General features: G+C 49.1%; 1 protein-coding gene across 2 annotated transcripts; it reads left to right on the top strand.

Moving 5' to 3' along the window:
• The first annotated feature begins 12,252 nt into the window (after positions 1–12,252).
• On the top strand, positions 12,253–20,032 carry LPCAT4 (lysophosphatidylcholine acyltransferase 4). 2 transcript variants are annotated; one of them, XM_050797554.1, is made up of 14 exons: positions 12,253–12,456; positions 13,737–13,879; positions 14,207–14,427; positions 15,086–15,198; positions 15,317–15,377; positions 15,672–15,730; positions 15,933–15,967; positions 16,551–16,605; positions 16,733–16,815; positions 17,071–17,196; positions 17,551–17,683; positions 18,796–18,894; positions 19,259–19,415; positions 19,701–20,032. In XM_050797554.1, the coding sequence occupies exons 1-14, from the start codon at positions 12,343–12,345 to the stop codon at positions 19,874–19,876; spliced, it is 1,575 nt and encodes a 524-aa protein (XP_050653511.1). In that variant the 5' UTR covers positions 12,253–12,342; the 3' UTR covers positions 19,877–20,032. The 2 variants fall into 2 exon arrangements, with proteins under 2 accessions (XP_050653511.1, XP_050653512.1); XM_050797555.1 differs by lacking the exons at positions 12,253–12,456; positions 14,207–14,427 and having other exon boundaries at positions 13,090–13,879; positions 19,701–20,023.
• The last annotated feature ends 158 nt before the right edge of the window (positions 20,033–20,190 follow it).

Here is a 20,190-nt window from a genome sequence, read left to right as displayed (position 1 = left end):
CAATGAATGCTTAAATATAATTATATTCCTGCCCAGGCCCCAGCATGTAATTCTTGTTAACCCTGTGAGGACGGTTTCAATGCAGTTTCTTTTTTCGAACCCTCACCACCACCTTGAGAACAGGTCCTCACTCAGCCCCTCCCACCTGAACCACAGCAACACATCCTAACTCAGCTTTGATTGCCAGCCTCTCCCCACTCCGGCTCATCCCTCACCACAACCAGAGCTTCTGCTGAATACGGCCATGTCTTTGTTTGACCTCTACTTACTCCTTCCTAGACATGGCGACAAATACAAATTTAGAAAACTTCAAATGATTTGCAGAATATCCCTCAGTCTCCTTCTCCAGCCTCAACTCCTGCCTTTCTCGTCCCAGCAACCTGACCACATGGGTGTGTTCATATCCTCATTAACTTTTGTTTTTTGTTTTTTGTTTTTGAGACAGAGTCTCACTCTGTAGCCCAAGCTGGACTGCAGTGGCGTAATTTTGGCTCACTGCAGCCTCTGCCTCTTGGGCTCAAGTGATTCTCATGCCTCAGCCTTCCGAGTATCTGGGACTACAGGTGTGTGCCACCATGCCTGGCTAATTTTTTGTATTTTAGTAGAGATGGGGTTTCACCATGTTGCCCAGGGTGGTCTTGAATGCCTGAGCTCAAGGGATCCACCTGCCTCAGCCTCCCAAAGTGTTGGGATTATAGGCGTGAGCCACCACGCCCAGCCCTCATTAACTTTCTATGTGATCCCATTTCTGTTTGATTTGTTTCTCCCCAACTTCTTTGCAGGCTGCTACCCATTCATTAAAATCTAACTCAAATAAAACCCCTTAGGAAAGTCAATCTTGAGTCATCAAAGTCAACAATTGCCTTTGTTATGTTCTAAGAGTTTTAGGCTATATCAGCATTTCCCTATGGCTCATGTAATTCTGAGCATAAAACAGTTAAAAACTCTGAACAAGGAAACAATTTTACTTTTATTGCTGAAGAATAAGTACATTTCTTCACAACAGAAGAACAATATTCATCTTGGACATGGAATCAGTTAGACTATAATGGACACATCCCAGGGTGGCACCATGATTCCTACCTCCTAGTATGCAGCACCACTGTATGACCTATAACCCCTTCCCTTTGAGTTCAGGCAGAGCCTGCGACTTGCTCCTAGCAGAATATGGCAAAGGTGATGAGATACACCTTCCTTGATTATGTTACATTGCTTGCCAAAGGTGAATGGATTTTACAGATGTAATTAAGGTCCCTAGTTAATTGCTTTGAGTTAATCAAAAGAAGTATTAGCCTAGATGAGCCTGACATAATCAAGTGAGCCAAAAATAAAATTCTAAACCCCCCAACCAACTGAATGGACCCTCTCCTCAGTCATTCCAAAGTTAACCTGAAAAATTAGTTCAGGCCATGATGGAAAGGGAGCAGGGATCAGATATGCTTCATGATACCCACCTCTGTTTGGAATGCAGGCACAGCTGACCAGCATTAACATTAAAACAGAGCTCTTAAGACTGACAAAGCAGATTTCCTGTAGCAATGAGACACCAAATTCCAGCCTGACTCTAGTATAGCATCACATGGCAAGCCCTAAAAAAAACTAAGTGTTTTACCCCAAAGTATATTTCTTTGACATATTTTGAAATGGCAAAGCTGTCTCTTGTGGGGAAAATGTATATTCTATAGAGAATCCTTGTTCCTTTCCAGGTTTTTTCCCTGATCCGGGAAAGAATTAACTAAGAGTCTGCCACATCTTTAGGTCTAATAAGAGCTAGAGGCTTCATCTACATGATAGAACTCTGGTCTCCACAACCCCTTATCTTAACCCAGACCTTCCTTTGTACTGATTCCAGGTCTTTAGATAACAAAAATTTTCAACCATCAGTTAGAAAATTTTTGAATCCACCTATGACCTGGAAGGCACCACCCCTCCCCACTTCAAGTTTTCCCACCTTTCTGGACCAATCCACTGTATATCCTACATGTATTGATTGATATCTTCTGTCTCCATAAAATGTATAAAATCAAGCTGTAGCCCAGCCATCTTGGGCACATGTTCTCAAAATCCCCTAGGCTGTGTCATGGGCCATTGGTCACTCATATTTGGCTCAAAATAAATCTCTTCAAATATTTTACAGAGTTTGATTCTTTTTGTCAACATCCTTATAATTATAAATAGGGTCTGGAGGTCAGAGACGAAGAAGCCAGACTCTCTGGGGCTTGCATTAATTTATGCAAGGCAGTGATTTATGCCTGTAATCAGAGCATTTAGGGAGCCTGAGGCAGGAGGACCACTTGAGCCCAGGCGTTTGAGACCAGCCTGAACAACACAGAGATCTAGTCTCTACAAAACATAGTCTCTACAAGACATAAAATTTAAAAAATTAGTTGGACATGGTGGCACACACCTGTAGTCCCAGCTCCTCAGGAGGCTCAGGTGGGACAGGATCACGTGAACCTGTGAGGTCAAGGCTATAGTGAGCCACGATCACACCACTGGCACTCCAGCCTGGGCAACAAAGCAAGACCTTGTCTTAAGAAAAAAGAGGGCCAGGCACGGTGGGTCAAGCCTGTAATCCCAGCACTTTGGGAGGCTGAGACGGGCGGATCACGAGGTCAGGAGATCGAGACCATCCTGGCTAACACAGTGAAACCCCGTCTCTACTAAAATAAAATACAAAAAACTAGCTGCACGAGGTGGCGGGCGCCTGTAGTCCCAGCTACTCGGGAGGCTGAGGCAGGAGAATGGCGTAAACCCGGGAGGCAGAGCTTGCAGTGAGCTGAGATCCGGCCACTGCACTCCAGCCTGGGTGACAGAGTGAGACTCCATCAAAAAAAAAAAAAAGAAAAAAGAGAAGAAGCAAGGTACCATGAATTCTACAGCCTCAAGGAAACAAATTCTGCTAACAACTAAGGGAGCCTAAAAGCAGACGCTTCCCTAGTCAAGTCACCAGAGGGGAACACAGGTTGGCCAACACCTTGATTTCACCCTGAGCAGTGGACCTGGCTAAGCATATCTAGACTTCTGACCTATAGAAACTGAAAATAAATGGGTGCTGTTTTAAGCCATTTATTTTCTGGCAATTTATTACACAGTGTCAAAAGACAAAATTACAACAAAAGTAGTTTAAAGATCTCAGTTGGCTTTATTCATGATTCCAGAATCAAGCAATACTTAATTCCAAAAAACAGAGTATGTTTTCTTTCACTCATGTTCCTGTGAAGAGACCACCAAACAGGCTTTGTGTGAGCAAGAAGGCTGTTTATTTCACCTGGGTGCAGGCGGGCTGAGTCCCAAAAGAGTCAGTGAAGGGAGATAGGGGTGGGGCCGTTTTATAGAATTTGGGGAGGTAGAGGAAAATTGCAAAGGGGGTTGTTCTCTGGCGGGTAGGAGCAGGGGTCACAAGGTGCTCAGCAGGGGAGCTTTTGAGCCAGGATGAGCCAGGAGAAGGAATTTCACAAGGTAATGTCATCAGTTAAGGCAGGAACAGGCCATTTCACTTCTTCTGTGGTGGAATGTCATCAGTTAAGGCAGGAATCTGGATGTGTACCTGCAGGTCACAGGGGATACGATGGCTTAGCCTGGGGTCAGAGGCCTGACATTTTCCAATGAGGTGAGCAGGAGAGGCTGGCTTTATAGACAGGGAAAGGCTGAAGAAAGCAGAAGCAAAGAACAAAGAGTGTTTTGGTTTTGTTTTTGTTTTTGTTTTGAGACAGAGTCTAGCTCTGTCATCCAGGCTGGAGTACCATGGTGAGATCTCGGCTCACTGCAACCTCTGCCTCCTGGGTTCAAGCAATTCTAGTGCTTTAGCCTCCCAAGTAGCTGAAATTAGAGGCGTGATGGTGCTAATTTTTGTATTTTTGGTAGAGATGGGGTTTCACCATATTGGCCAGGCTGGTCTTGAACTCCTGACCTCAAGTGAGCCACCCACCTCAGCCTCCCAAAGTGCTGGGATTATAGGCATGAGCCACCATGCTTGCCCAGGCTACCTTTTTTGTATAAGGATTAAAGCAGAGGTAACTTCACTATAGTGCCAATTGAAGATTTTAAACATCCTGTTTGGGAAATTAGCTGTTATCTCTTTCTCCTGGTTTCTCAGAAGGTCAGACAACTTCATTTGAGTTTGATGACATGAAACTTTAGCATGGATGGGCCGGGCGCGGTGGCTCAAGCCTATAATCCCAGCACTTTGGGAGGCCGAGACGGGCGGATCACAAGGTCAGGAGATCGAGACCATCCTGGCTAACACGGCGAAACCCCGTCTCTACTAAAAACACAAAAAATTAGCCGGGCGAGGTGGCGGCGCCTGTGGTCCCAGCTACTCCGGAGGCTGAGGCAGGAGAATGGCGTGAACCCGGGAGGCGGAGCTTGCAGTGAGCTGAGATCTGGCCACTGCACTCCAGCCTGGGCGACAGAGCGAGACTCCGTCTCAAAAAAAAAAAAAAAAAAAAAAGAAACTTTAGCATGGATGACTCCATTTTGATTTTTAGTCAGGTCTGCTGGGAATAAGCAGAGAAACTTAGAAACAATGGCCTCCTGGTAATTTTTATTCAACAACAGCAGTAGAAAACTAATATACATAACACAATCTCTTAAACCGGTGGGGTATTATCTTTTATTTTCATTTCTAAAATCGGACAATACCTCATTCTACAAAGTAAAATGGGTGCTCCCATGAGCTGAGCAGAGGACGTTGACTTTATGGACAGAAAAGGGCTAAGGAAATCAAAAACAGAAAACAAAAAGGAGATTGATCATTTCAAAGTTACTTTACTTGTAAAGGTTAAGGCAGAGGGGACTTCCTTATCACGGCAGCTAAAACCGACCTGTTTGTGAATTTGGCTATTATCTCTCTCCTGATTTCTCAGAAGGTGGGATGAACTACTTAATTGCAGCTTGGTGACGTGGAATTTAAGCATTTTGGTTTGGTCTATCAGGCCTGGTACAGGAACTTAGTCGAACCAATCACCTCCTATGAGTTTTATTTAACACTGTCTTTACCTAACTCTAGTCAGACTCTTCTGAGCTCTCTTCTCAACCAGGCCCTGACTTTTGGGCTTCCTTGTTTGTCTCCACTTAATCCAGTTTTAGCAAGAGTCCTACTGGGTCAGTTTAGCAAAACTCCCCCACTCTTGGTATCTGATTAAATTCGTTATCCCCCACCCTCAATTTCTTATCACCTTGCCCTACCTTCAGCAAAAATCCTCTTGGATCGGCTTTGCCACAATCCCCCCTACCGTTGAGGTTTCCTTTTAGTAAGTTTTCACCCACTGATGTCCATTCTGCTCCTTGGCTATAAATGTTCATGTTTTTGTTTTGTTTGGAGTTGAGCCTAATCTCTCTTCCCTACTAAAAATCCATTGAACAAAGTTTGCCTTACCATCTTTTAACAAGAATCATGAGTAATTTTTTTTTATTTAATGCTAGCTGGCTTAACAAGCAAGGAAATATATTCTCTCACATAACAAGAAGTCCAGAAGTACTGCCGATTTCAATTTAATTTGTTCAGAGGCTCAATTCTGTCATCAAAGGCCCAGATTCTTTGCATCCAAGCAGTCTGCCTTCCCAAGTGTTGACTGTCAGAGTAGTTTCAAGATGGCTCCAGCAGCCATGGGTATCACACTTAGAAACATCCAAAAGATGAAGGCATTCTCTATAGAATATAGATTTTCCCAACAAGAGAAAGCTTTGCAGGACCATTTCAAAATCTATCAAAGGCCGGGTATGGTGACTCTTGCCTGTAATCCCAGCACTTTGGGAGGCCAAGGTGGGTGGATCATTTGAGGCCAGGAGTTCAAGACCAGCCTGGCCAACAGGGTGAAACCCCATCTCTACTAAAAATACAACAATTAGCTAGATGTGGTGATGCATGCCTGTAATCCCAGCAACTTGGGAAGCTAAAGCACTAGAATTGCTTGAACTCAGGAGGCAGAGGTTGCAATGAGCCAAGATCACATCACTGCACTCCAGCCTGCGTAACAGACTCTATTAAAATATACACACACACATATATATATAATATATAAACTAATATAACATATAAAATATATAATATACAATATATAAGTATATATTATATAATATATATGTATAATATATATATCTCTCTCAAAGAAATGTATTTTGGGGCTGGGCATGGTGGCTCATGCCTGTAAATCCCAACACTTTGGGAGGCCAAGGTGGGAAGATCATGAGGTCAGGAGATCGAGGCTATCCTGGTCAACATGGTGAAACACCGTCTCTACTAAAAATACAAAAATTAGCTGGGCGTGGTGGTGCATGCTTGTAATACCAGCTACTCAGGAGGGTGAGGCAGGAAAACAGCTTCAACCATGCAGTCGTGACATCCATGAAACTACCTTCAATTCCATCATGAAGTGTGACGTGGACATCCATAAAGGCCTATACGCCAATGCAGTGCTGTCCGGCGGCACCACTGTGTCCCCTGGCATCGCCCAGCAGGATGCAAAAGGAGATCACTGCCCTGGCTCCCAGCATGATGAACAAGCAAGATTATTGCTCCTGCTGAGTGCAAATACTCCATGTGTATCATTGGTTCCATCCTGGCCTCGCTGTCCACCTTCTAGCAGATGCAGATCCACAGGCAGGAATACGAGTCCCACTTCTCTCACCCCCATCTTCCACTGCAAATGCTTCTAAACAGACTGTTACTTAGTTGTGTTATACCCTCTCTTAACAAAAACCTAACTTGCATAGAAAACAAGATGAGATTGGCATGGCTTTACCTGTTTTCTGAGGGGTTTTTGTGTGTTTGATTGGTTTGGGGTTCTGTTTTGGTTTTGGGTTTTTTGTTTTTTGTTTTTTTTTGACTTGATAATTCAGGATTTACAAACTGGAATGGTGAAAGTGACAACAGTCTGTTGGAGCGAGCCTCCCCCAAAGTTCGAGAACTTTGGTTGTACCTAGTTATTTTCAATTTTTATTTTATTTATTTTGAGACAGGGTCTCACTCCGAGGGTCTCACTCTGTCACCGAGGCTGTAGTGCAGTGGCCCAATCACAGCTCACTGCAACCTCAACCTCCAGGGCTCAGGTAATCCTCTCACCTCAGCTTCCCAAATAACTGGGACTACAGTGCACACCACCATACCTTGCTAGTTTTCTATCTTATGTAGAACAGGGGTCTCACTATGTTGCCCAGGCTGGTCTTAAACTTCTGCGCTTGGGTGATGTGTCTGCCCCAGCCTTACAAAATGCTAGGATTGCAGGCGTGAGCCACCACGCCAGGCCTGTTCTTTTGTTTTAAATAGTCATTCCAAATATCATGAAATGTATCGTTACAGGAAGTTCCTTTGCCCTCCCAAAAGCCACTCCACTTCTTTCTAAGGAAAATGGCCCAGTCCTCTCCCAAGTCCACACAGGGGAGGTGATGGCATTGCTTTCATATAAATTATGTAATGCACAATGTTTTAAATCTTAGCCTTAATAACTTAATAGTATTTTATTTTTGTTTTGTTTTTATTCTTTTTTGAGACAGGGTCTCACTCTGTCACCCAGGCTGGAATGCAGTGAGGTGATCTCAGCTCACTGCAACCTCCGCCTCCCAGGCTCAAGTAATCCTCCCACCTCAGCCTCCTGAGTAGCTAGGACCACAGGAGCGCACGACCCCGCCTGGCTAATTTTTTGTATTTTTGGTAAAGATGGGATTTCACCATATTGCCCAGGCTGGTCTCAAATTCCGAAGCTCAAGTGATTGGCCCACCTTGGCGTCCCAAAGTGCTGGGATTACAAGCGTGAGCCACTGCATCTATTTTGTTTTATTGAATGAGTCATTGGGGCCATACTTTTTGTCCCTAAACTTGATGTGTATGAAGGCTTTTGGTCACCCTGGGATTGGGTGGAGGTGTGAAAGTAGCAAGGGGTTACCTATACACTGACTTGAGACCAGTTCAATAAAAGTGCACATGTTAAAAAAATAAAATACAATATTAAAGGCATAAGGGCCAGGCGCGGTGGCTCATGCCTGTAATCCCAGCACTTTGGGAGGCCAAGGCGGGTGGATCACGAGGTCAGGACATCGAGACCATCCTGGCTAACGGGATGAAACCCCGTCTCTACTAAAAATACAAAAAATTAGCCAGGTGTGGTGGCAGGCACCTGTAGTCCCAGCTACTCGGGAGGCTGAGGCAGGAGAATGGCATGAAACTGGGAGGCGGAGCTTGCAGTGAGCTGAGATCGCGCCACTGCACTCCAGCCTGGGAGACAGAGCAAGACTCTGTCTAAAAAAAAAAAAAAAAAAAAAAAAAGCATAAAAATAAAATTATGCGTAACTATGCATGTATGAATTGCCTTAATTGAAAAAAATGAAATTATAAAATTGGAACTAGCTTGGAAAACACAAGATGTACAGAAACCTACCCTCCTTTAAATAATAGATAAAGCTATGGAATCGTCTCTAAGAACTTTTAAGACATTGTCTTAATCTTCTCAGGCTGCTGTAATAAGATGCCATCGACTGGGTGGCTTAAACAACAGAAATTTATTTATCATAGTTCTAGAGTCTGGGAAGTTCAAGATCAAGGTGCCTACAGATTTGGTGTCTGGTGAGAGCCGACTTTCAGATAATGTAGACAGCTGTCTTCTCACATGTCCTTTCCTCCATGTGTACTCATGGAAAGAAAGATCTCTCTCTCTCTCTCTTTCTCTTCTTATAAAGGCACTAATCCCATCATGAGGGTCCTACCCTCATGACCTAATCTAGACCCAATCTCCCAGAGACTCCACCTTCAAATAGCCATCACATTGGGGTCTAGGGCTTCAACATATGAACTGGGGGGAAGGGAGACACAAACATTCAGTTCATAACAGAAATAAATCTTGGCCTAGTGTGGTGGCTCATGCCTGTAATCCTAGCACTTTGGGAGGCTGAGGCAGGATGATTGCTTGAGACCAGGAGTTCCAGACCAGTCTGGTCAACATAGTGAGACCCTATCTCTATTAAAAAGAAATGAAAAATTAATATAATTAAAAATTTAAAAAGGACAGACCACCAGTAGTGACCCACACCTGTAATCCTAGCACTTTGGGAGGCTGAGGCAGAATGATCACTTGAGCCCAGGAGTTTAAGACCAACAACGCAAACCCTGCCTCTATTTAAAAGAAGGAGGAGGAGAAGGAGGTGGGAGGGGTAGGAGTGGGGGAGAAGGAGAAGGAAGAGGAGGAGAGGGGGAAAGAGGAGTAGGAGAGGTAGGAAGTGGGGGAAGAGAAGGAAGGGGAGAGGAGGAAGAGGAGGAGGAGGGGAAGAGAGGGATGAGGAGAAGAGGAGGAAAAGGAGGAGGAGGAGGGAAAGGAGGAGGGAGGGGATGAAGAGGAGGAAGAGAAGAAAGAAGAAGGAAGAAGGAAAAAGAAGGGGGGAAGGGGAAGAGGAGAAGGGAAAGGAGGAGGAAGAAGGGGAGGAGGTGGCGAAGGAGGAAGAGGAGAAGAAAAAGAAGAAAAGAATGCTGAGAATGCTGACTGCTTTATTTGAGGCGGAGCTTGCAGTGAGCTGAGATCCGGCCACTGCACTCCAGCCTGGGTGGCAGAGCAAGACTCCGTCTCAAAAAAAAAAAAAAAAAACATGCGAGGTTGGGAGGGAGTCTAGATAGGAGTAACTTCTGGCTTCTGTCTGGTCCCCCTTCCAAGAGAAGATTAATGTTATCCAATAATCCAGAATTCCATTGATATGTCATTGTCTCCATTACCCCCAGGTAATGGTGACTGATACAGATACAGGGGTCAGGTGGAGGAGGAACGTGTCTGGCCTGGTGGCTATTTTGGAGGGAATGACAGATGCTACCAGAGATTATCAATTTCTTAACGTTATTCTTTACAACTGGGTTGCCCCTTCTCAGATTGCCTGCAGAAAGGCCACCATAATAGCAAAGACGGTGAGGGGCTAGAAAAAGGGGAAATGTGGATGCTTTCATGACTCATTCATAGAAATGAACTTTTTAGTTCATCCTGGATGACTGACACTAGCAAATATTTGATTATCAAAACTCTACCCCTGTAGTTGGGTTTTCATAGTATTCATTGCTCTTGAAGAGCACCAAAAAATTTCATTCCAAATTTGACATATTTTGAGATGACTGTTGGGAAAGCCTGCAAAGCTGTCTTTTGTGGGGGAAATTTGCATCTGCAGAGAATCTGCATTGATGCAGACAGGCTTTCTCTGGTGCTCTCCCTTGTCCAGATCTAGGAAAGATTAAATGAGAGTCTGGCATCTTTAAAGGCCTGACAGAAACTTTTACCATCTATTCCTTCTAAAGGCTACTCTCTGTGAGATTTCATTTGTTCACCAAGACTGTCTTTGCTAGCCAAGCCTCTTCTTCTCCCCCTCCCATAACCTGTCTTGCCACCAAAACCTGTTTTGCCCAGATGCAAGCTCCCATTCTTTCTGTAACCTCAAGGTGGTATAAAAGCAACCATTTGGCCATTTCTCTGAGTTTTTATATTCTGTATGACTTCCACACACGTGTGCATCAAATAAAATTTGCAGGAGACCGGGCCTGGTGGTTCACACCTGTAATCCCAGCACTTTGGGAGGCCGAGGCGGGCTGATCACCTGAGGTCAGGAGTTTGAGACCAGCCTGACTAACATGGCAAAACCCCGTCTTTACTAAAAATACCAAAATCATCATCATAATAATAATAATAATAATAATAATAATTAGCCCAGCATGGTGGCAGGCACCTGTAATCCCAGCTGCTCTGGGAGGCTGAGGCAGGAGAATTGCTTGACCCGGGAGGCAGAGGATGCAGTGAGCCAAGATTGCGCCATTGTACTCCAGCTGGGGCAACAAGAGTGAAACTCCGTCTCAAAACACACACACACACATACACAAAACTCCTTCTCCCCAAAGGCAAGGCAAGGGAGATTAATAAATGCGGTTGTACTTTCTCCATTCTGGTGAGAAAGCTGAAATCATCTGCTTAAAAAAAAAAAAGGGCTGGACACGGTGGCTCACTACTTGTAGTCCCATGGGAGGATCACTTGAGGCCAGGAGTTCGAGACCAGCCTGGGCAATATAGCGAGACCCTATCTATAAAAAAATAAAATTTGGAAATGATGTATTTGTGTTGGAACCTCCGTGTTCTATACAAAAATATCCCAGTGCAGCTCCTTGGTCTCAGTAGGATGCATGAGCCTTCAACCTTCTCAGCCTGGGCTCAGAAAATTTCTTGGAGGAGATTAATTTGGAGTTTGGTTTAAAGGAGAAGCCAGTGGCAGCAAACGCTATTGGTTATGAGAGGTCTCTTTTTCTTTCACTGTCTTCCTTCACCTTCCCTAACTGCCATTCACTGGGCAGAAGAAATAAAACAAAGTGAACTTTGGCACATTCTTTTCTCAAGCAATGAAACTCTTATCCCTTTTGTCATGGCAATGGATCTCAGAGTTCACCTAATTCCCTGGTCCCAGATCTCAAATGATGGCCTGAGGCTAAAGAGTTTGTTTCCTAGGGTAGCTTGGAGCTTGTGGGTGAGGGGAATTACTACCGTGTCCTCGGCGTTCACCCAGAGAGGAACCAGAGATTAGCAACCACTGCCTCTCCCCCGCCAGACCTTGTCCGGCTCATGGGAAGCACATGGGTCAGTGTACTAGGGATTCCTGGCGCCTCAAGGGTTCAAGCAACCCTCACACCAGTAAAGGCGGCCCTGCCTCGCACAGGCAGGACGCGGAGGTGGAGAGTTGCGGGGCGCCATGCAGCCGCCAGAGGACGCAAGTGCCTCAAGTCCCCGCGCGATGGCGTCCCCCGGACCGGGAAGGAAAGGTGGTCCGCCTGCGAGGAGACGCGGACCCGGCCAAGGAGCCCACAGGGAGAGCCGGGCGCCGCCTCACCCCCGAGCCGTCGGGCTCCGCATCCGGCCCACCTGTCCCTCCCTGCATAGCAACCCAAGAGCCTCACCCTGATCTGCGCTCGCGGGGTGACCTCGACGCCCGGGCGGGGACCGAGGGCACTCTGAGCTCTGCGCCCAGCTCCAAGACCCACTCCGGCTCCGAGGCGGAGGCCAGGTCTTCAGAGAGGAACGACTGAGGGGCCAAAGCCTAGGGGTAGCCCGCTTCAACCCTGGCAGCCGCGAAACAATGGCCCCAGGGGCTGCGGGCGCCGCGGCGGGCGCGGGGGAGCAGGGGCGCCCGGGCGCTGGAAGCCCCGCCCCTCGGCCGGCGCCCTGACAACGCGGGCGGGCTGGGCTGCGCCGCCTGCTCCCCGCCCCTCGGCCGCCCGCACCGGGCGGGGCCCGGGCCAGAGCGCCGCCGCCGCCGCTGCTGCAGCAGCAGCTGCTCTGCAGAGTGGTGGCCGGGGCCGGGGCTGGGGTGCCCTCCCTCCCACCTTCTCCCGCCATGAGCCAGGGAAGTCCGGGGGACTGGGCCCCCCTCGATCCCACCCCCGGACCCCCAGCATCCCCCAACCCCTTCGTGCATGAGTTACATCTCTCCCGCCTCCAGAGGGTGAAGGTAATGTGTAGGGAGCGGGCGTCGGAAGGACCCGTGGGGATAGAAAATGGGGCCGTTTGAGCCCTGGCAAAGGTGGGCTTGGGGATCCATGAGAAGGAGATGGCTGAGAGGCTTGCGGAGCTGGAGTCCGAGGATGCGCACGTGGGGGCGGCCGCGGGTGGGCAAGGAGCCCTGGAGAGGACACTGCGGGCTTGTGCGATAGACAGGCTCGAAGATGTGGAAGAACTGAGTAGGTGGGGATGGAGGACTGCAGGGGACCCTAGGGTTGGAGAGATGAAGGACGCTGGGGAATGCGGATTACATTCTGCAGAGCCGGATGGCTAGGATGGAGTTAGAGGCTACGGGAAGCCGGGGGTGGGGGCGGGGGCGTGCCGAGTGTTCCTCCGAGGCATGACTTAGAGGGAAGACGTTTCTGGGCCGGGAGGGAGCCTGCGACCTTGTGCCCTTTCCTACACTCCCTCTTCCCACTCCCTCCAACCCCCCTCCACCCCGCACTGCAGCACCTCCCGGTGGGGGCAGGGAGGCTGAGAGGGAGGTTGGCTACAGGAAGTGGAGGGCCGCGCCAGCCTAGGGGAACTGGGAGGTGGTGTGGGGAGGGAGTGTCCAAGGTTTCTGCTGTCATCACCTCCCCGGAGGCAGGCTCCAGGGGCTAGGTTTGTTTACCTGCTTCTTCCCCAAGGCAGCCTATGGAGTCACCCTGGCTCCTGGCAACCTCTCCCATGCGGAGTGGGGCCGAGCTCCTGTCTCCCGTATCCCCCAGTACTATAGGATTACTGTTGAGCAGTGTTAGAAACTGACCTGGGGCCTGAAAACTGGACCTCTCGCTGTTTACAACCCTCTGCCTCCTAGGCCCGAAGTGGGAAGATCTGTGCACCTGGTTTCTGTTGGGCATAGGAGCTATTTATGGAACAAGATGTGGGGGAGGAGGACCAATCTCTAACCTACTGTACATCAAGCACAGCGCCCTGCACTTTCGCTTGCATTCTTATTAAATCCTCTAACTGCTAGATGCGTTTTATGACGTTCGGTTTTATAAGTGGGGTAGGGAACAACTGAAAGACAGGAAATAAGGCCCTTGATGCCATTAATCTTTTATCCTCTTGCCCTCATTGGTATCTTCATCCCACCTTGGGTCCCAGTCCCCTCTTCTGTTCCCACACCACCTGTCACATGCAAGGGATGATGGCTGTTTGCTCCCGGGTCTGCCCTTTGTGGGAGAGGGATGCTGTGGAGGGAGCATATCCAAGCTCTAAAGTGGCATTCTCTCGCACCCTTTGCAGTTCTGCCTCCTGGGGGCATTGTTGGCCCCCATCCGAGTGCTTCTGGCCTTTATCGTCCTCTTTCTCCTCTGGCCCTTTGCCTGGCTGCAAGTGGCCGGTCTTAGTGAGGAGCAGCTTCAGGAGCCAATTACAGGATGGAGGAAGTAAGTGGGGAATCAGTCCCCAGAGACCCTATTTCTCTTCTCTGCTGTCTATTCTGCTCCCTCTTTAAGAAGAAAAGGGAGGATTCTGAAACTATTCTGTCTAGCTTGGGTAGATGAGATGAGTCAGCCAAGCTCAGACGTGGTTCCCAGACCTCACCTCTAAGTAATGTGCCCTGGTATGTCCCAAAGTGGCCAGAGACCTTGGCCCCTTGGTCACATCCTATTTAAGGGTAAAAGAGGGGTGCCCTACTTTCCCGGTGCCTGAACCTGGGGGCGGGTGAGGGTTAGAACCACTGCGTCCGCTGATACCCAGCCTTGCCCTGGCAGGACTGTGTGCCACAACGGGGTGCTAGGCCTGAGCCGCCTGCTCTTTTTCCTGCTGGGCTTCCTCCGGATTCGGGTTCGCGGCCAGCGAGCCTCTCGCCTTCAAGCCCCTGTCCTTGTTGCTGCCCCACACTCCACTTTCTTTGACCCCATTGTTCTGCTGCCCTGTGACCTGCCCAAAGTTGTGTCCCGAGCTGAGAACCTTTCTGTTCCTGTCATTGGAGGTGAGAGGGTTCAAAGCAGGTGAAGGGGCAGGGTGACAACTCTGGGCAAAAAAAGTCAGGAATGAAGACACTGGAGAGAACTGGCCTCCAAGTGGGGAGGGACTGTTGGCAAGTGAAATATCAATTAACACCCTTAGTCAACCAGTCTTAAATTCTGAGGGCTGGGACAGAGAGAAGGTGTTGGAGGGAGTTCTGGTCAGTGCTCTAAAAGGACAACTACTATAAAGGGATTGTCCCAGGGCAAAGAGATAACAGGCCAGGCGCGGTGACTTACGCCTGTAATCCCAGCACTTTGGGAGGCCGAGGCGGGCGGATCACCTGAGGTCGGGAGTTCGAGACCAGCCCCACCAACATGGAGAAACCCCGCCTCTACTAAAAATACAAAAAAATTAGCCAGGCGTGGTGGCCCATGCTTGTAATCCCTGCTCCTCAGGAGGCTGAGGCAGGAGAATCGCTTGAACCCAGGAGGCGGAGGTTGCGGTGAGCCGAGATCAGCCATTGCACTCCAGCCTAGGCAACAAAAGCGAAACTCTGTGTCAAACAAAACAAAAAAAAGATAGCAGAAACTTCTCACACTGTTGAGGAAGTGGAGGCTGCAGATGTTACTGCCCCTGGGTAGGAATGAAGTGATTCCTCTCTGTATCCTTCCCAAACCCAGCCCTTCTTCGGTTCAACCAAGCCATCCTAGTATCCCGGCATGACCCGGCTTCTCGCCGCAGAGTGGTGGAGGAGGTCCGAAGGCGGGCCACCTCAGGAGGCAAGTGGCCGCAGGTGGGTAAGGGTCTCAAGACCATCTTCTCACTTGCCATGTGCTCCTCAACAGGCTTCCCTTTCCTCTCTCCTCAGTCTTGTTCAGCCTTCTTCACCTCATGCTGCTCTTTTCCCGCAGGTGCTATTCTTTCCCGAGGGCACCTGTTCCAACAAAAAGGCGTTGCTTAAGTTCAAACCAGGTGAATACAATGATAATGTGTGATGGGCTGTAGGAAAAAGAAGTTCCAGATTTGGGGAGGGACTCTGAAGTAACCCAGGAAGTGGAAGGGTGGGAGGGCTAGGAGAGGAAGGGAGACAGGGGGCCTCCTAGCTAATGCTGACAAGTTGGGGAGTCAGAGAGAAAATTATCAATGAGTGGAGCAAAGCCGTGTCTCATTTGAGAACTGTCCCAGACCTCCATACCTCATGCCCTCTGCCTGCTTCTGTGTACTAACCTCTGCCTTGTGGGGGTGGGGGGTGGAAATGGGATTTAGGAGCCTTCATCGCAGGGGTGCCTGTGCAGCCTGTCCTCATCCGCTACCCCAACAGTCTGGTGAGTCTTAGTCCAAGAAAGCGTGGAAAGGGGGAGCACAAATCCACCCCAAATGGAAATAAGTGAAAACTGTTGGTGCTATGGTGGGATGTGCACTGGGGGTGTGACCAGAGGTGGGATCAGGCCCTCTGCTCAAAGGTGATTGGCCAGTTCCAGGGGAAAAAGTAATGCTCTTCTGCCCTCACCTCTGTTTCTCCCATAGGACACCACCAGCTGGGCATGGAGGGGTCCTGGAGTGTGAGTTCTGGTGTTTCTGGGGTGAGGGTGGGGAGCAGGGGTCCATCAGAGAATTCCTGACCCATCTTCCAATCTCCAGACAAGGTGAATGGCCCTTCTTCATGTGAGGACTGAGAGAACTCTAGAGGAGACACCACTTTCCCCCTGATGTCCCCATATAATCTGGCTGTGCTTAGATTAGCTATCCCACCTAAATTGTTCCTGCTGTTATTATGGCTCCTATGCACTTATTTTCCCGTGTTTCTGTGATTTTCTCCCTCGATTATCCTTTCTTGAGAGCCCTCACCATCAGCATGCCTCTTGCCTTTTTCTTCCATTACTCAAACCTCCTCTTGCCTACAGTTCTTCCTCTGGCACATCCATGCAGCTCTGCTCTCGTTCTCTACCGCGTTTCTGGCCCTTCCGTGTGTCTCCCAACTGCATATTCACCCACCTGACTGTATGTCTAGGAGCCCATCCCCATATCAACAGGCAGAACTCTTCCCACTCCCCACCTGGGTTGGGGAAGGGGAGTGGGGTGTGGGAGCCAGGGAAGGAGCCCATAGTTAGAGATTGGTGAGCATCGAAATCTCTCTTCTCTTAGACTCCAAGTCCTCTGGCTCACAGCCTCTCAGCCCTGCAGCATTGTGGATGTGGAGGTATGGCTCCCGTGGGTGGGGTGGGAGAATGTACATCTCACACTCCTGAAACCTTGGGAAAAGAGGGTGGGAGTGGTCATACCTCACTCTGAGGTTCTGATAAGAATTGTGTGTGTCTGTATTTCAGTTCCTTCCTGTGTATCACCCCAGCCCTGAGGAGAGCAGGGACCCCACCCTCTATGCCAACAATGTTCAGAGGGTCATGGCACAGTGAGTGCCCCACAAAGTATTTCCTGGAGCAGTTGCACAGGGCAAAGGAGCCACCAGGGGGTGGAGGGGGGGCAAGGTTTTCAGGCATAGATTGTGGAGTAGGCAGTGGGAAGGGCTGTTGAACAGCTGAGACAGAGGAGGGGAGATTTAAAGGGGCCTGATCTACTCCTCCGGTCAGCTTGCCAGGGTCAGGAACCAACCCTCAGAAGTTTCTCTGCTTCCTTCCCCTCCATCCTATCCCTCTTCATCCTGTAGGGCTCTGGGCATTCCAGCCACCGAATGTGAGTTCGTAGGGAGCTTGCCTGTGATTGTGGTGGGCCGGCTGAAGGTGGCGTTGGAGCCACAGCTCTGGGAACTGGGAAAAGTGCTCCGGAAGGCTGGGTAAGTGGTTTTGAAAATGAGGGTGTGAGCAGTGTCACAGAGAGAGAGAGGGAGAAACAGAGAGTAGGAAGGGGAGAAATGAGAAGCAGGAAGGAAAATCTTAAAAATGAAAAAATCTGGAAAGAAAGATAATGGAGTAAATAAAAGGAAATGGGGAATACATGGAAGGATATGTAATAACGCAGGTGAAAAAAGTAAGAAGGGCTCTCAAGGGACTATGAGTCAGTACATCTTAGAAAAACAGCAGCTGAACCTGTACTGGTAGAACTCTTGGTACTGGGGCTGAAGTCCTGCTCGATGGTGTGTCCAGAAGGAAACTGAGACAGCTCTCTGCCTTCAACAATTCCATTGTAGGCTGTCCCCTGGCTATGTGGACGCTGGGGCAGAGCCAGGCCGGAGTCGAATGATCAGCCAGGAAGAGTTTGCCAGGCAACTACAGCTCTCTGATCCTCAGACGGTGGCTGGTGCCTTTGGCTACTTCCAGCAGGTAAAGGAGCTGGAACAAAGAGCAGAGCAGAACCCAGGCTTCCCTCCAGGCTGACACGTTTCCTAGTGGCCGTATCAGTCACTCACAGTTTGGAGTCCTCAGTGCATGTTCTAACAGCTGTTGTTAGATGGCCATCCCCTGAAATCCACTGAAGATTCATTTTTTAATCAAGCATTAAGAGCAATGTTATCATTATGAGGACAAACAAGGTAGAAATAATCAGTGAGGACTATAAATTTCTGAAACCACTTGAGGGAGTGGCAAAGGTGGGGAATCATCAGACCTTGTGAGGTGCTGGGTGAGGGTCTTTGAAGAAGAGCCATGAAGGTTACTTGGGAAGATGACACGTAGAAGCAACAACACTGGACAGTTAGATGGTTGAGAGCTCGAGACCCAGATGCACCTGTAGGACTTGGGCAGATTATTTTAAATATCCTATAGCTTCTCGAGGAATTTTCTCAAGATTCTTAGCAAGCCGTGTATTTCAAGATTTAACCAAGTTCCCCGGTCAACTTACAAAAGTCCTAAAAGATTCTTAATGCTTATGAACAACCAACAATGGTCCCAAGGAGCTTTTTGATCTGAGATGCAGAATGTGACCCTCAACATCCTCTGACGGGACAGAGTGACCACGTGCCTAGATTCATTAGATTGAGGCAGACTGTCCCTGAAAAGAGCTTCCCCGACTTGGCCTGTAGCAGAGCAGAAACAAATTCAGATGCCGTGGTCTCCCGCGGAGCTGGTATAGCAGGCATGCTCCTCGCGTTTTTCATAAGAAATTATGCCTGTGGCCCCCTTTCCGTCTGTTGGACCAGTTCTTCTGCATAGGCTGAGTCAGAGAGAACCAGTTTGTCTAGCCTGGGGACCAGGACTGCCGTCCGCTGGCATGTCAGAAACTTCATGGTAGCTTCAGTGTTCCTGAGGGATTCCCTGACATTCCTAGGAGATTCCTTTGTGGGAGGGCTTTGTCTCCAGGTGACCTGAGAGAAATTCCAGCAATCCTAAAGAGTTTGGGGCTCACAGTTCTGAGGGGAGCAATCACAGGGATCACCCCTACTATTTGCTGAGAAGAGGGAGGAGTCAGCATTGCCCTGGTTTCTTTTTCACTCCAGGATACCAAGGGTTTGGTGGACTTCCGAGATGTGGCCCTTGCGCTAGCAGCTCTGGATGGGGGCAGGAACCTGGAAGAGCTGACTCGTCTGGCCTTTGAGGTACTGGGGGGCGGCGGGGGGGTGGTGTGCTTAGTGGCTATGCTCACCCCACTCCAGGAGGCCTGTTCTGGTATGCCGTTCCCAGTAGCATCTAGATAGTAGGCACTTGGTATCCAACAGAGTACCACAGTGCCTAAAACTGCAGACCCCCAGCCTCTATGTTGAGGCCTAGCTGGGAACGAGAAGAAGGAAGAAGACGGAAAAAGCTATAAAGTCTACAGTTCTGCAGAAAGGGCACTGAGGGTCAGGGAAGGCTTGTGCACCACCCTTTTGGAAGAGGAGGAGCCTGTCAGGCCAGTCTGTGGGGCAGGGTGAGGCCATGGCACGAGGAGAGAACTTGACTCACATCCCTTTCTCTCCCAAGCTCTTTGCTGAAGAGCAAGCAGAGGGGCCCCACCGCCTGCTGTGCGAAGCCGGCTTCAGCACCATCCTGCACCTGCTGCTGGGTTCGCCCCGCCCTGCCGCCGCAGCTTTGCATGCTGAGCTGTGCCAGGCAGGACCCAGCCGAGGCCTGTCCCTGTGTGAGTCACTGCCTTCTCAGCCCCGCACGGGCACTTGGGGCACCGCCAGCATCCAGGAAAGCCCTGGGCTGGGAGGGAACAAGGGTTAGTGACCAGTGCTGGTGATCAGAGCCTGTGAGAAGTGAGGCTGGGAGGAACAGGCTGGAAAGGAAGAGAGGACACAAACCTGGATTTGAGAAGTTAAACACAGTAGAGGGACAAGATGTTTCAGTTCTGAGAAAAGAGCCGGGGATTCTCTTCTCGTTCTTAGATCTTTTCACTTTTCCGCATCTCTGATTTGTCCAGGTCAGTTCCAGAACTTCTCCCTCCATGACCCACTCTATGGGAAGCTCTTCAGCACCTACCTGCGCCCCCCACACACCTCTCGAGGCACCTCCCAGACACCAAATGCCTCATCCCCAGGCAGCCCCACTGCTCTGGCCAACGGGACTGTGCAAGCACCCAAGCAGAAGGGAGACTGAGCGCCTCAGCCTCTCGCCCCTCCTCCTCAGGGCAGCGCCAGGGGCCTCCCCTGTGCCTCAGCCCCACCCCCTCCTCCTCAGGGCAGCGCCAGGGGTCTCCCCTACGCTCAGCCCCTCTCTGCTCCTGTTTGAATTTTGTTATTGTTGTTTGGTTGTTTTTTTTTAAGTTGATTTTAATTTTTTGTTTGGTTGATTTTTTTTTTTTTTTTTAAAAAACTATTTTATATATAAATATAAATCTATATCTATTAAAAAAAGGAAGTCCAGTCACATTGACGTTATCATTACTTGGGAAGGAAAGGGATGAATGGTTG

The sequence above is a fragment of the Macaca thibetana genome, chromosome 7, assembly GCF_024542745.1.
Source record: "Macaca thibetana thibetana isolate TM-01 chromosome 7, ASM2454274v1, whole genome shotgun sequence".
Classification (NCBI taxonomy): domain Eukaryota; kingdom Metazoa; phylum Chordata; class Mammalia; order Primates; family Cercopithecidae; genus Macaca; species Macaca thibetana.
This window is presented reverse-complemented; position numbering and strand designations above follow the sequence as displayed.